At 53.7% G+C, this 16,242-nt stretch overlaps 2 protein-coding genes across 2 annotated transcripts; both read right to left on the bottom strand.

Moving 5' to 3' along the window:
- Positions 1-1,057: 1,057 nt before the first annotated feature.
- Positions 1,058-5,227, bottom strand: LOC123100566 (uncharacterized). Its single transcript, XM_044522476.1, has 2 exons — positions 4,815-5,227; positions 1,058-4,682 (listed from the first exon to the last, which is right to left on the bottom strand). The coding sequence occupies exons 1-2, from the start codon at positions 5,202-5,204 to the stop codon at positions 1,554-1,556; spliced, it is 3,519 nt and encodes a 1,172-aa protein (XP_044378411.1). The 5' UTR covers positions 5,205-5,227; the 3' UTR covers positions 1,058-1,553.
- A 5,045-nt stretch (positions 5,228-10,272) lies between these two features.
- LOC123098985 (beta-amylase 2, chloroplastic) lies at positions 10,273-13,462 on the bottom strand. The gene is made up of 2 exons (XM_044521086.1): positions 12,632-13,462; positions 10,273-11,704 (listed from the first exon to the last, which is right to left on the bottom strand). The coding sequence occupies exons 1-2, from the start codon at positions 13,195-13,197 to the stop codon at positions 10,588-10,590; spliced, it is 1,683 nt and encodes a 560-aa protein (XP_044377021.1). The 5' UTR covers positions 13,198-13,462; the 3' UTR covers positions 10,273-10,587.
- Between the last annotated feature and the right edge of the window lie 2,780 nt (positions 13,463-16,242).

A 16,242-nucleotide genomic window follows, 5' to 3' on the forward strand; every position in this document is an offset into this window, starting at 1 on the left:
GAGCTCCCGACTTTCTTCACGGCAGCTCATTTTCCTTCCGTGTCCCTTTCCCAGCACAAAAATGACAACAATTCTTATACTCAGGACTCAGCCACGGGATCATTCTTATACCTCTAGTATGTACGCCTGTTACGTAAATACATATATATGACGTTCGCTGTCCCGGGGGATGCGCCGCCCCACTGACGCCATCGCCACCTGCACTTTGACGAGCCCGGCCACCATCGCTGTTGGCGCTGGTCCGACCTCAACGGCGGTATAGCTGAGCGCTTTTCATCGATACACGCATATTAGAGGCTAGCTAGCTCGAGGAATTTTCGAGCTAAATCGGTTCCGGCCATCTGAACATAGACGACGAGAGATACACGTACAAAAGAAGCAGTCTAGCTAGCTGCTGGATCGATCTTCATAGGCTAGCTAGCACAGGCACGTAACAACACGCCGCCGGCTATTCGATTTGACCGCTCGAAGCACACGCACCCGAGACAATATGAGGACACGCGAGTTGATAGCCACATGACCGTGTCGGTCATCTTTGTTTTCTTTCTATCGATGTGATTCGAAATATTACAGGGCCACAGGGTACACAAGTATATAAAGGAGCTAGCCTACAAAGCTAACGCACCCTAAGTCCCTAACACCGGGCATGGACTCTCCGACGTGGTTAACTCCAACAGCGCATGCATTGCGCAGCTCCACGCTGGGAGCAGGTACCAGTATCCTCTTAGCTCCCTACCCTCCTTCACCATCTTATTGAGTTCCACGCGCATGCCAACAGCGAGGAATAGCATGTTCTCGACCAGCGTCTCGGGCACAAGCAGCTGAGCCCGGTGTCCTCGCTTGAACATGGCCATATTCCCATTCACCGGCATGCACGTGCAGCCGCACAGGCCTTAGCTCCACAACGCGGACACCATGATGAGCATGGCAAAGGTTCACACATTTAGGCCGTGCCCGTAGTGTCCGCCTTGCCACCGGCGATGCGGAAATAGTACCTGCACCACCAGGAGGATGGCAACGCCGACGAAGAAGTGTGGAAATACGACGTCGCGCCACGATCTCAGGTCGTAAAGTAGTCCAATGACTTTCTCATCTCATCGGTGCCAGCGTACGGCTTTCGATGGCGGCTGCAAAAGTGTTGCATGCATGCGCGCAAGTGTCTTTTGTGCGTGTTAATTAAATATGCATACCGCTCCATTGATTTAACACGAACTTGTGTCGGCACAGTGGTTATATTAGGTGGGCTTCACCAGAAATCCCTGGTTTGGTTCTCCTGCTACGCAGAGATTTTTTTTAAAACTGACAGGTGGGACCATCGTAAGGTAGAGAGAGGGTTCTTTGGTGTTTGACTAGTCAACAGAGTAAAATACGGAGCTTTGTACGATGAGGCAGTGACCGTATAATCACCTCAAGTCGTATATAGTGATCGTATTGACCGTATTTTTAAGTACAATGACCAAAGTGAGCTTTCGACACAAGTTCAATGACATGGATGCATCTTACTCTCTGGGATGTTTGGATCAATGGACTGCATGCATCGAACATGCTGTTAACTAAAGCATGTACGCCGGACCCGGCCGCGCGTATCTCTGCCGGTTCGCCACGCGCCCGCACATCCCCCACAGCTCGGCCTCCAGCGCCATGATCACGGGGTCGTCGTCGCGCGACAACTGTGACAGCGCCACTGCACGCTGCCGGTTGTTGAGTATCTTCACCGCCTCCCGGTGGTCGCCCCGTTCCGCCGCTGCCCTCGCCGCCGTGAAGTCCTCTGCCGCCTCCACCCGGATGCGCTCCCGCTCCACCTCTACCGACCGCTCCGATGCGTTCGGCGCGTGCTCCGGCCTCGCCACCACTGTGTCCTCCGTTGTCACGCTCACGTCCGCGCCGGTCGTCGCGTTTCTGTAGCTGAACACCACTTTCACCAGAGTAGCGGTGTCGCCGTCTGTTGCTTCAGCTCTTGGCACGGCCAGAGACAGCAAGAAACGCCTCTCCTCCTCGGCGTAGAGTTCCCCGATACAGACCGTGGCGGCGCGGCCGTCCTCGTCGATGCGGCTCTCATAACTGCTAGACTTCACCGACATGAGACGGACCCCGGCGTGCACGCACGCGACGGCGATGCGAGCCCCCTGGACCACGACGGAGAGCAGCCTGCCGATGCACTGGGCAAACGCGTCCTGGATCACCGCCTCGTTCTCGATGAACGAGAACGTGCCGCCCGTCGCGTCGGCGATGGCGTGCATCGCGGCCGTGTCGTGGTCGTTGCCGAAGCCGAACGTGTGGATCGGCGCTGACCATTCGCCGTCAGCTCCCGTGCGTGCGAAGGAGGGCGGGACGAGCTCCTCGTAGTTGTTGGCCCGGACGCCGGATGACCCTGGGCCGTCGGAGAGGAGCACGACGCTAGAGACGGCGTTTCTGTGCCGACGCTGGTCGAGTACCATGGCTGCCATATGGAGCCCCTCGGCGATGTCGGTGCCGCCGCCCGCCGTGAGGGACTCCACGGCGCTCACGGACAGGGCCTTCCCGGTCTCCGACATGAGCGTGAGCCTGGTCCGGCGGCGCGCCACGGAGGAGAAGGACACGACGGAGAGGCGGTCGCCGGGGCCAAGATTGGCGATGATGAACCGCATGGCCTGCTTCAGCAGCGCCAGCTTGTACCCGCTCATGCTGCCACCGACGTCGAGAACCGTCACGAGGTCCACCGGCGCGCGCGACGCGTCGCCACCAACCGCCATGATGTCGGTCATCCCGGGAGCCTGGACGTGCACGAGCATGGCGAAGTTTTCACTGGACGAATCCCTAGCGATGGCCGGGTACTCGCTCCGCGTCTTGACGACAACTGCTTCGTTCGACGCGGCGGCTGGTGACCGGTTGTCAGCTGGCGGCCCAGAGGCCGGACCACCCTGCTCGTCGTCGTCGAAGACAACCGTAGGCGGCCGAGCATGCCCGATACGCATGGGTGGTGGCGGTGGCGGACGTAGCTGCGTGGGCAAGCGGGGACACGACGATGTCAGTGGCGGCGTTGGCTGACCGTGTTTAGAGCTTCCTGTGTATTCTTCTTCAGCTTGTAGTTGCTGCCCTTGCTCGGCTGATGCCTCCCGTGCCCTACGCGAGCGTAGCAGCATGGCGCGCATAGCCGGCGTCGCGTACGACAATGTCGCCTCGTTCGATGCCAACTTCACTGGCGGCGCCGCCACCAGTGCGGCCATAAATTCCACCGACATCTCCTCCACCAGATTCATCTGCCTCGAGGTAGCGCGTTGCTGCTGGTGCGCGCTGATGCCGGCGAGCATGTACGCCCGACCCGACAACGCGTAGCTCTGTCGGTTCGACACGCGCCCGCGCATCTCTTGCAGCTCGGCCTCCAGCGCCATGGTCACGGGATCGCCATCGCTCGCCGCCTCTGACAGCGCCACTGCACGCTGCCGGTTCTTGAGTATCGCCACCGCCTCCTGGTGCTCGCCCCGCTCCGCTGCCGCCCTCGCCGCCGCGATGTCCTCCGCCGCATCCACCCGAACGCGCTCCCGCTCAACCTCCACCGACCGCTTCGCGTCCACGGCGTGCTCCGGCCTCGCCACCAGTGTATCCTTGGCCGACACGTTCACGTCCATGCCGGTCGCCGCGTCTCTGCAGCTGAATGACACATTCAACAGAGCGGTGGTGTCACCGTCTGTCGCTTCGGCTCTTGGCACGGTCAGGATCAGCAAGAAACGCCTCTCCTCATCAGCGTATAGTTCTCCGACCCAGACCGTGGCGGCGCGGCCGTCCTCGTCGATGCGGCTCTCGTAACTGCCGGACTTGACCGACATGACACGGACCCCGGGGTGCACGCACGCGACGGCGATGCGAGCCTCCTGGACCACGACAGAGAGCAGCCCGCCGATGCACTGTGCGAACGCGTCCTGGATCATCGCCTCGTTCTCTACGAACGAGAACGTGCCGCCTGTAGCCTCGGCGATGACGTGCATCGCGGTCGCGTCATGGTCATTGCCGAAGCCGAAAGTGTGGATCGATGCTGACCATTCGCCGTCAGCGCCCGTGCGCGCGAAGGTGGGCGGGACGAGGTCCTCGTAGTCGTTGGCCTGGACACCGGACGACTCCTGGTGCCTCATCATGATGTAGTTGTCCTGGCCATCAGAGAGGAGCACGACGCTCGAGACGGCGTTCCTGTGCCGGCGCTGGTCGAGTACCATGGCTGCCATACGGAGCCCCTCGGCGATGTCGGTGCAGCCGCCCGCCGTGAGGGACTCCACAGCGCTCACGGACAGGGCCTTCCCGGCCTCCGACATGCGCGTGAGCCTGGTCACCCGGCGCGCCTTCGTGTTGAAGGACACGACGGAGAGGCGGTCGTCGGGGCCGAGATTGGCGATGACGAACCGCATGGCCTGCTTCAACAGCGTCAACTTTTGCCCGCTCATACTGTGACTGACATCGAGAACCGTCACGAGGTCCACCGGCGCGCGCGGCGCGTCGCCACCGGCTGCCGTGATGTCGGTCATCCCGGGAGCCTGGACGTGCACGAGCACGGCGAAGTTGTCGCTGGACAAATCCATGGCGATGGCCGGGTACTCGCTTCGCGTCTTGATGACAACTGCTTCGTTTGATGCAGCGGCTGGTGACCGGTTGCCAGCTGGCGGCCCAGAGGCGGGACCAACCTGCTCGTCGTCGTCGAAGCTGCATTGTGGCTGAGCCTGGCTAATACGCACGCGTGGTGGCGGCGGTGGAGGCGGCGGAGGTAGCTGCGTGGGCAAGCGCGGCCACGACGATGTTAGTGGTGGCCGTGGCACGGAACGCACGGGCGGTGGTGGCGGTGGCACGGGACGCAGGGGCGGTGGCGGCGGCGGCGGCGGTGGTGGCTGACCGTGCACGAGATTCACGGGCCGTGGCGGCGGCTGTCGTGCCTGCGTGGGAATGCGTGGCCACGAGTATGTCGGTCGTGGTGGCGGTGGCGGTGGCTGACCGTGCACGAAATGCACGGGAGGTGACTGCCGCGGGAGAATGATGCACGGGCGGAGGGGAATGGGACGAGTCTCTGGCTGAGGTCGCACCGGCGGGGGCGGCGGAGGTGGAGGTGGTGTGGGTCGCCGGAACGGCAGGTCGTACCGCGGCACGCTGCAGAGCGGGCAGACGCTGGCGGAGATGCAGCTGGAGTGAAACGTGTGGGAGCACTCCGCCGTGAAGGTGGCCTGACCACCGCCGGCGCCCATGCCGCTGAGACAGATCGCGCACGGATTGGTCTACACACGAACAAACGAGCAATTTCGGGAGACAAATTTGCATCGAGAAACTCAATCTGGGGAAGAATTCTTTCATCAGCTGAAAGAAAGAGAAAGGGTTAGCACGTACGGACCTGGTCAGGGATCTCCATCTCTTGAAGTTGAGGCTGCTACGAAATGAAATGGAAGTTGAATTTCGTGTGTGTATATATAAAACGAGGCGACGTGGACACGTATCAGTGTATGTATCATCGTGCAGGCCACAAGCGCGCCTTCCTTGTCGACCCCGACTTCATGAAATAATCAATCAAGAGAACAATCAATGCTCCCTCAGGTACAGCAAGGACGATCGATAAAATTAGGCGGAGCGGATTTGCTGACTTTGAGTTGCTATGAGTGCATCTCTAACCAATCCTTTAAAAAACTATAATGATAACTCCCGAACGTTCGAGGGTTAAGCATGGCAACCTGAATGGGTTTAGATGGTAAGTTTAGTTTGCGTGAGATTAGGGAAACATGGCAATTTTCTGTCAAAAAAATGAAAAAGGACAAAGTTGCCATCCCCTATCAATTAAAGTTGCCATCCCCGTGCTCCCCTTCAGCACGGCGGGGCTGTTCGGTGAACTGAAGAGCAAGTGGGGGCTGCGCGGACGGCTCGACTACACACCTCTCCGCAACAACCGCTTCATGCTCGAATTCGAGCGTGAGGGCGATCGTCAGCACGTCCTGGAAAACGGCCCATGGACACACCGTAAGGATGCATTCCTCATTGTTCCCTTTGATGGACAGGGCAAAGCGTCGGACGTACCGGTGAACGTCATGCCAATCTGGGCACGCATCTATGATGTGCCACCTCTCATGCTGTCAGAAGAGATCGGGTGGAAGCTAGGTGGCCTCTTGGGAAAAGTTCTCAGGGTAGATGCGGATAAGTTTGGGAATATTTTCTCTGAATTTCTTTGTGTAAGAGTTGAACATAATGTAAACACTCCTCTCCTGCGTGAGATCAGTCCTAGAGAGTTAGGGGAGAAAGAGCATATGGACCTAGAGGTCAAGTATGAGAGAGCCCCACGATTTTGTATGTACTGTGGGCACATAGGTCATGGGGAAAGGGACTGCAGGCTGCCGACGGATGATCAAGCAGAGAGGTTCACGGGGGCGATGAGAGCATTGCCCTATAAATCAAGCAAAAACAAGTGCGGCTTCGTGGTACCAGACGCTTGTAGTGCCAGACGCTTCCTGCACTTTGGGTCTGAGTTGGACGGGGAGGCATGGACAGCCCCGGCCAAATTGGCCTGGGAGAAGCTAGGCAGAGACAAGAAGGTGATGCATGCTCGATCACAGGAGATGGTAAGATGCAGGGATATTCCAGATGATGTGCTGCTGGACCCGGCTGTACAAGCGGCAATCGCAGCGGTTAGCGCGCTTAGAGTGAGCGAAGACACTGGAAATGAAGGCACCAGGAAGACGAGCATCGGCGAGAACACAAAGATGGCTCCGGCGAAACCCGCGCTGACCACGGCTTCTACTCCAACCATAGCCATGGCTGACGCGGACACCTCGCCATCTACACCACCGGGTACAGGGGCGGGGGGCGACATCGACAAAACCCCGCTCGCACACACCATCGAGGATGCAGCAACCCCTCCCTACCCGCCGGGTTTCGAGCCCGACTCTGTTAAGGCCTCTCCTGTCGCTGCTACTGTTAACTCAGTAGAGACGGAGACAAAGTCAGGGAAGTTGCATGCACCAAAAGGAACAGGTCTCAAAACCAAGGCAAAATATATTAGCCAGCTCAAGGAAAGAAAGGAACCAGGGGAGACAAATTCAGTTCTAGGAAAAAGAGGCACGGGTGACATGGCCACATCTACTGGGGCTATGGCTAGTGCGTCTGATGTAACAGGGGACATGTATAAGAAACAGAGAGCTGCTGTAGAGGAAGAGGATGAGAGAGCTGTAGGAGAGATAGGTGGTAAGGAAGCTAGCGGTATTGGGGCTGCCGGGGAACTGACGGGCGCGACGGAGAGCGCCCGTCAGGAGGAATGACGATCCTATGTTGGAACTGCCGGGGACTGGGCCACCCCGGGACAGTTCGTGAGCTTGTGTGCCTAGTGCGCACGTACCGCCCCTCTGTCGTGTTCATCTCTGAGACGCGGCAGTGTGAGGAGAGCGTCAAAAGAATAAGATGGAGGCTGGGCCTCAAAAACTGCATCACCCACGATGGCATGGGAAAAGGTGCTGGTATAGCCCTGTTTTGGGATGAAAGTGTTGAAATAAAATTACTCTCCTATGGTTTGAGGTATATTGATGTGCATATGCGTATGGATCCCCATGGCCCGATGTGGCGGGGTACCTTTGTGTACGGCGAGCCTAGAGCACATGAGAGGCATAACATGTGGAACCTGCTGAAAAGAATAAAACCAAAATCGATTGAGCCGTGGATGATGATAGGAGACTTCAATGAAACATTATGGCAAAGTGAACATTTCTCTGCAGCAAAAAGATCTGAAAGGTATATGGGCAATTTCAGAGATGTACTGGCATACTGTAATCTTCATGATCTGGGTTACCATGGTTGGTAGTGGAAGAAACACCCAATTTTGAGAAGCCTGGCGGATGGGGGACAAACCCCTCTAATGTCTCATTCATTGTAGACCATATGGTCTATGTTTTGAAGGAACAAAATATCAATTGCTAATGTTCATCAAAAAAGGGTGGGAGAATACAATTTCATCGTACCTTGTTGCGGTACCCTAGATATGTGTGAGTGTTTAAGATGATTGTGCTAAAATTATCCTGGTTGGACAGGATGATTCAGTCGCATGGTCCTTGTCAAAGAATAAGATGCTCTCAGTCAAGTCTCTATATAGACAACTAGCAGTTAATGTGAATAAATTCCCCACATAGATTATTGTGGAATACCAAAATTCCTTTAAAGATAAAAGTCTTAGTGTGATTAATTGTGAAAATTAGTGTATTGGGTCTAAAAAGGATGGGAAGGTAGCAAAACATGTCCTTCTAGTGGGTGTGATGAATTTGTTGATCATCTTTCCTTCGATGCTCATTAGCTAGACTGGTGTGGAATAACTTAAAGTTGCTTTTAATCTTCGCATGACATGTTTCATATTGATGTCCTAGATTTAAGAAAGCGGAGGAACATTTGATGATGGCGTGTGTTTCTGTTGTCTTTCAACTGAGAAATAGTGCTATATTTTATTAAGAAAAGTGAATGGTTCCGGGGTGGTTGTAAACACGATTTGCTATTGGTTGACATCTTGGTCTGTATTGCAGAAAAAACAAGTAAACTAAAATGCTTTAAATTGGAGACAGGATGAGAAAAGGAAGCAAAAATGTTCGAGCTAATAGCAAATTAAGTATTTTCGCAAGGTACATGGATGGCATGTAAAAAAGCGCATAAACATTTAATGACGCCGGGTGTTGCTGTTGTCTTTTGGACTATCTAGACACTGAGAAATGACGGTATGTTTGATTAAAAGATTGAATTGATCATGGGGTGGTTGTAAACACCTATTGGCTGACGCGTTGGTTTATATTGCAGAAAATTGAGAAAACCAAAATGCTCTAAAGTGGAGACAAAATTGAGAAGAGGGAACAACAATGTTTGAGCTAATAACAAATGAAGTGTTCGGCATTGTACATAGATGGCATGTTGATACTAGGAGAATCAAATATGTCTGAAGAAAAGTTGTTGATGCTCCAAACCCAGATGATGTTGTTGATTAACTGTAGCTTTAATGTCGAAGCTCCCTAGCCTATTGGTTGTTGTAGCTTTAATATCAAAGCTCTCTAGCCTGATGATGTTTATATTGCCCTGTCTAGCCATGAAAGGGTCTTGTTGCTGGTCTGCATGCGTTTGCCATGTCTATCTTTTCTGTAGTTGATCTAAGACCATATTTTAATATTGCTTTGTTGTATTTATGTAAGCAAAAAGGCATTTTTCAGTTAAATGAAATCAGAGAAGGAACGTTCTTTTTCTGAAAAACGTGTTACCAAAATCATGGAACGGAATAATTTGTTATCCTTACTAAGTTTTACATGAGATGATAAAAAGGTAGAGTAATCGCCATCAATATTGCTCCGCCAGACCCACAAGAGTGTTCCTGTCTACTATCAAAAGAAAGGAATCAGCAAACCAAATGTTGCCATCTCGTGGTCTGATGACACAGAGTATCCCTTAATTTTAGCATGGATTGGCTGACACTTAGCCCTCTCATCCGTCATGCAATCTCTGTCCAACAGCTTACATCAAGGAGTGAAATTTGCATCATATAAATGGTTTTGTGAAATAAAAGTGAAATTTACGTGTGATGCAAAGTGGCATTTGTGAAATAGAAGTGGGTTTTGTGAAATAAGAGAAATAAAAAAATGAAATTTGTGTGTTCACTTTCCATCTTTCATACTCCCTTCCTTCCATACTGTAGTGCAGTAAGTCAAACCTCACAAACTTTTCAAATCTTTGGAGGAAAACATTTACATTTAGAATGATAAGCATATATTATTAGATTCATTATAAGAAGTAGTAGTTTCACATTTTATGTATTTAGTATGTACTGTACTATCGGTATAAATAGTTTTCTTTATAACTTTGGTTAAAATTTGTAAAGTTAGATTTTTAGAAAAATCTATACACACTACATTGTGTGTGTGTGTGTGTGTGTGTGTGTGTGTGTGAGAGAGAGAGAGAGAGAGAGAGAGAGAGAGAGTATTTCACAAAAATCACTTTTTTCATTCCATATAATTTTCAGTTCTTGGGTTGGGAAGTGAGGGGTAATTAAAGCAGGCCATATGATGAAGATTGTATGATTGATGAGAGGCTAAGTCAGTTGGACAATGACGTGGCAACTCAAAGTCAGACAATCCGCTCACTCCCTTCATCCCATAATTAGGATCGTTATGCAAGCTAAAACAGCTTGCAAGCGATCTTAATGTTATGAGGTGGACTCCATCCCATAATTAAGATGGTTTTGCAAGCTAAAACAACTTGCAAAGCGATCTTATATTATATTATAAGACGAACAGAGTAGAAGATAGCAACAAGAAATTAGTGCTCGCCAAGCTCTGTTCTTCATTTCACTTTAGTGGAACAGATACAGCAAGGCGTTACAACATTTTCGAGTATCGATCTTACAGTGCAACATGCTACTGCGGCAGCTTAGTACGTAGTAGTACATCAGTCCTCTGCAAGCTTTGAGGTAGCGACGCCGAAACCGGCATCGCCATGCCATCGAAGCTTCAGGCGCGGCAACTACTCCCAAGTCACCCGATCGATCGATCGATCCCCCTACGTTTCCTTCCCACCTTCATTCGGTACACACCTTCGATCATCACGGTACGTATGTATGTAATGCATAGTTGATTAGTTGCAGAGGGCGACGGCGGCCTCCTGGATGACGCCCTGGGTGGCGTGGGCGACGCCCTGAGCCTCGCGCTCCACCTGCTCCCGGCTCACGTCCCTGACGCCGGTCTCCGTCATGCGCTTGACGAACGCGGCGAAGCGGCGCCAGTTGTCGGGCTGGAAGAGGTCGGGGCCCATGCGAAGGTAGGTGAAGGCGACCATGCGGTCCTCCTCAGCCTTCTCCGCCGCGGTGGCCAGCACCTGGTCGTGCGCCGTCTCGTCGTACCTGGGTAGGGCGTTCTCCCCGGCGAGGCCCACTCCGGCCTCCTTGGCGGCGCTGGCCACCTGGCTCACGAGCGCCTCGGGCATGCACTGCGCGTCCTGCGGCTGCTCGTGGTTGCGCATCTCGACGCAGGTGAAGTTGAGCACGGCGCCGTGGCGACCGATCATGCGCGCGATGGGCAGGTACCCGTCGTGGTTCCTGGTGTTGTAGTAGCCGGCGGTGAGCTCGGGCGCGTGGGAGCGGGTGCCGTAGTGCCAGTGGATGCCGGCCACCTTGACGGAGACCTTGACCCCAGGGGTACCCGTGAAGACGGAGGAGCAGGCGGAGAGTATCCGCTCGCCGTGCTCGATCAGCATCTGCGAGTACCAACTCATGAAGAACTGGCCGTAGTCGGTGTTCCAGCCGCCCTCGCGGCGGAAGAAGCCGGTGTCCTCTGGCCACTGGTTGTAGCTGCCCGAGTCCTCGGGGCCGGCGTTGCCCCACTCGGGCCTGCCCACCGCCTCGGCGGCGGCCTTGAGGCTGGCGCGCATGTAGCGGTCGTAGCACTGGAACTCGCCGATGCCGGGGAAGGACCAGGTGCCGTTGCTCTCCGGGTAGGAGGGGTAGCGGAGCTCGCCGGCGGGGCCCATGCCGACCTGGATCTCGCAGATGGTGTTGCCCATGTAGGGCGCGAGGTGGTCGCGGAAGGCGCGCATGAAGTCGGCGTAGCACTGGATGGGGGTGCGGCCCTTGAGGGCCGGGATCGTGTCGGCGCCCAGCGAGAGGTACTCGTAGTTCCGGCGGCCGCACCTGTCCGTGTACGCCAGGTCCTGGTCCTTGTCCATCTCCTCCGTTACCCATTTCGGAAGTGGTATGCTGCATCCATGCACAACACACATCAACCATTTGATCAATTATATTGGAAACAAATTACTAATTAGTGGAGTGTGAAACAGTATAAGAGCAACAATAATTTTTTCAGCGACATTACTGGATGTAATTTTTTATTATTTTTTATGTCTGTCGTACTATCATGATCGAAGATGAATAGATTGAAAGTTTCTTGAAAAGAATAATTTCCGGCGAGGGTAACAATTCACATCAAATAAAAAACATAGTTGTGGTCAGAAATCACGTGCATAGTGGGCAGGACACGTACGTACGGGGGCAAGCGCCACCGTCCACAGGGCGGAGATCACGTACAACGTACTTTTCGTCATCCAAGCTCTACGTGTCGTCTGTCTTGAGGCCAGTTTTCTTTCATTTTTTGAAGATCACGAGGTCCGAAAATTTGTGACCGTCCACGTCCTACAGTTCGAGAAAGTGCGTGGGAAACGAGCCCGTGTCACTTCTACGTCACGAGTCGCCCGTTGCCCCATATGAGATCCCGATTTCCCGGGTACTCAAATCACCAACGAAAGCTTTGCCATGAGCGCCATGAAGAAGATAACAAGTTTCTTTTCTTGGTCTCTCATCTACACAGTTCTATACGTAGTACTGTACCCATCATAGCGTTTGTCTACCACATGACCCTGCTAGTGCAAGTGGCTACAAACTAATGGCAATGGGCGGTGGCAGCACATGGCAAGCCCATGGAACCACAAAATCCAATAACACTATCTAATTCAGGCTTTGCTTCTACTGCACATGTACGCGTCCATCCCGTAGATGCGATGGTACATGGAATCATGGAAAAATACAAGAATGTACGCAAGGATGATCAAGATCAGCATGCATGTACGTATATGTGTACTTGGATAGACAGAGGACTGGATGGAGAAGAGGGAGCAGAGCACGACGTACTTGACTGAGTCTCCGACGTTGCCGCCGCACTGGTGGAAAGACATGACGGCCTGCACCTTGAGCCCGGCCTTCTTGGCCATCTCCATGAGCTCGATGTAGCCGGCGAAGTTGTACTGGCCGGGGCCCTCGCTCTCGGCGATGCCCCACCACACGTCCACCATGATGCCGGCCGTGCCGGCGCTCTTGAGCGCCGCCAGGGACGCCTGCACCGCCTTGCGCCGGTTCAGCGCGCTGCCGTCCTTGCGCACCGTGTCCAGCGGCATCATCACGAACACCGGCACGCCCACCTTGCGTGCCTCCTCGCCGCCCGCGTCCGGGTGCGCGGCCTCGCCCTGCTGCTGCTGGTCGGGCGCCATGGCCTGGAACATCTCCGGCGCCTGCGGCTGCGCGGGCTCCACCAGCTGCGTCTGCATCCTCAGGCTGGTCGCCTGCGCCGGCGCCACGGCGGAGCCGGCGGCGGCGGCGGCGGCGGGCGAGGCCGCCGCGAACACCGAAGCGCGCGCGCCCGGCGCCGGCGTGGCCGCGATGGCCGCAGCGCCGGTCTGGTGGGTCAGGTTGAGGGCCATGTGGACGACGACGACGACGACGGGCTGGGCCGGATCACGTGCGCGCGTGCGACGGAGAGCTTGGACGACGACGACGGACGCTGCTCAACTTAGATCAGATCACCGGTGACGACAGAACCGGACGGGCGAACGGAGTTTATTGAATGTGTTCGCCGGTCGGAATGGTTCTGGGAATGGGTGGGAACGGAGTCGACTCCGGACCTAGATTTATTGCTGCTGCCTTCCTCGACCGAAGGGAAGGAAATGGGTGGGGCTGACAATGGAGGAGGCGGGCATGGGGGTTAAATAGTGGCGATGAAAGGTGGCGCGCGCGCGGTGGGGGCGGACGTGGCGCGTGCTCCGCCGGTGAAGGCAACGTGAGGCGGTGCGGCGCGGGCGCGGGGGCCGGGGCCTGGGAATGGACGGCGACGCGTGAACCGGCCTCGAAGCGTCGTGTGGGACGGCGACGTGTGCGCTGGCGCGGGCGGCGCGCGCGGCCACGTCGGGCTCGGAGGAGGCCCCCGATGCGCGACGCGTGTCACCGGCCCTGTTTCGGCGGTCTCTCGCTGTACTACGTCCAACCAGCCGTGTCCCCGGCCCATCCTGTACCTTGCGTGCGCTGAAAATGCGTCTCGTTCACCGGCCATTTTTTCTGTGCGGCGAGGGAGTATTTTTCTCGTCCACGGATGGGTGGATTGGATCAGACGTGGTCGGTCGGCTCGGCTCGGCTGTGCAATCTTTTTCTGAGTTCTCGTGGTGTCAGTCACATGATGCAGTGCAGGCGTTGGCGCAGGCGCAGGCGCAGGCACAGACCCCGTGAAGGTAAAGTGATCGATCAGTGTGATGTTGGCAACTGGTGCATGTTGATGTTGCATTAGGTGAGTATCAGATCAGTGTATGGGTCAACGCCATTATTATATGATATTTGCTTTGACCATATTATAACTGTGGCTGAAGCCATTCAGAGGGGATGGCGCGGGTTTAGATTTAGAAGAACTCTACATGAAGAAACTTTAGGGCTATGGAACAGTTTGAAAAGCAGATGTGAAGAGGTGAGTATGCAAAGAGGGAAAGATGAAGTAATCTGGACCCTCACTGCTGACCACAAATTTTCTCTTGGGTCCCTATATAGAAAGCTGATTACATGGTTCCCACAGAAATTTCTGTGAAAAACCAAAGTCCTTGCAAAAATAAAAAAATTCCTGTGGTTAGTTAACGGAAAAAGTATACTAACCAGAGACTCACTACTCAAAAGAGGATGGAAAGGAGAGAAAAAATATGTGTTTTGTGGGAAAGATAAATCGGTGGATCATCTATTCTTCACTTGGTGGCATCTTTGTTATGGGGTTTAGTTAAATGTGTTGTGGGGCTTAGAACAATCCCCTTATCATTCAAAGATTGTCCGGGAGAGTGGTTGGATAGGTTTAAAAGAGATGACAAAAAATTAGTCATGGTAGGGGTCTCTGCTTTACTTTGGGCTATCTGGAAATGTAGGAATGGGATTATCTTTGAAAATAAAAAGGATAAATGACCTTATTGTTCTGACCAAGCTAATGAACCATTGGATTGTTGACTGGTCTATTTTGCAGACAGAGGAGCCGCGAAAAAAGGTACTGGAGCTGGGAGCAAAACTGCTAGAACGAGTAACAAGTGAAGTGTATGTAGCATCTCAGGGGTGGAGGATCAACGTTGCGAGGCTGGAAGGATGAAAAAACTCCTGCTACCTGATGAAGCTGCTGTCCTTTAGCTTTGCTTTCTCTGCTCTAGTAGTTTGTCTTTTGGAGATTTGTAAGATCTGCAGAATTTAGCTGGTGTATTGGGCATGTAATGAAGACTATTTTGATCGTGGTGGCCTATTAGTTGCCCCTTCCTTCCTGGCTGGGAGGGGGAGCATGGTAGCGGTTTTTATCTTTTGTTGAACTATATGTAGTAGTTTGTCTAGGGATGGATGCTTGGGTTTTCATTAATGAAAATCGGAAAGGGTGAAGCCCTTCTTTTATCAAAAAAAAAGTATGGGTCAACGCAGATGGGTTCATTGACAGCGCAATAACAAGTTTTTAGTATAAGGCTGAAGAGGGGATGAGGAGGAGAAATCTGTAAGCACCAAGTATTGCAGGTTTTAGACAGACCTACACATAGGAAAGAGCGACGAAAGGAAAACGTTGGGTCATGACCACCATCGTCGTGAGTTATTGCTTCACGAATTTGAGGTCACATGGCGTGGCAACTTCTTTCCAAAAAGACGGCAAGTTGGCTAAGTTTCACCTGATCCTTCCTTCAAAAGGTTGGGGTTTCATCTGGAAAAAAAAGGTTGGGGTTTCACTACTTCCCTCAAAAGAGAAGTACACTTGATTTGTGGTAAGCTTTTAACCTAGTTATTGTAGAAAGCACTCGACAGTAGTATTTTATCACTTTAGCTACTTGCAAGTCACCTGAATTCAGAATTTGGACCAGTCAAATTTCGCGCACAAGGAAGGAACGGGCGAAGAAAAGGAAGGAGCTCGCTGAAGAAGGTCCTTGAGTTAATCTTAGGGCATTTTTAACCGATCCATTATAACCGGTTAAAGCAGTAAAAATGCGGTTTTACTCTTTAACCGGGACCTAGCCGATCCCTTATCCGTCATAAGGGAGTAAAATTTTACTCCTCTCCCTAAAAATCTTCTTATATTTACTCCACCGCCCGGCGGCTGAGTAAAAGCCGCGCCTCTCCTCCACTACCTTCCCTCCTGTGCTGCATCTGCGCCTGCGCCGCCCCTCCCACCCCCGGCCGACGCCCGCCCGCCGCCGGGGACGCTCAGTAGGCTCCGCCGTTGTCCCCTACCGCTTGGATTTGCGCCGCCTCGTGCCATGTCCAGCGAAAAAACGGTGGATCTGCAGCTGTTGCCGTGGCCGCCGGATTTGGTGATTCCGGCCGTCAGCGGCTGTGCTTTGACATGGGTTGGCCGGGAAGCGGATCGCATAGCCACGGCGACGCTTTCGGGCCGCATGCAGGTACCGGTTCCTCCTCTAGCCACCCAAATCTCTCCCGTCGGAGGTTCGCCGACAAATACACGCCCGGCCATCGCC

The sequence above is a fragment of the Triticum aestivum genome, chromosome 4D (genome assembly GCF_018294505.1).
Source record: "Triticum aestivum cultivar Chinese Spring chromosome 4D, IWGSC CS RefSeq v2.1, whole genome shotgun sequence".
Taxonomy (NCBI): Eukaryota; Viridiplantae; Streptophyta; class Magnoliopsida; order Poales; family Poaceae; genus Triticum; species Triticum aestivum.

What these genes read in the sequence shown, in the direction of transcription:
- LOC123098985 (XM_044521086.1), bottom strand. Translation starts at nt 13,197, where the DNA reads ATGGCCCTCAACCTGACCCACCAGACCGGCGCTGCGGCCATCGCGGCC. An exon ending in AACGTCGGAGACTCAGTCAA is followed by an intron (nt 11,705 to 12,631) that starts GTACGTCGTGCT and finishes GCATGGATGCAG; the next exon opens with CATACCACTTCCGAAATGGG.
- LOC123100566 (XM_044522476.1), bottom strand. Translation starts at nt 5,204, where the DNA reads ATGGGCGCCGGCGGTGGTCAGGCCACCTTCACGGCGGAGTGCTCCCAC. An exon ending in CGCCACCGCCCCTGCGTCCC is followed by an intron (nt 4,683 to 4,814) that starts GTGCCACCGCCA and finishes AGCCAGGCTCAG; the next exon opens with CCACAATGCAGCTTCGACGA.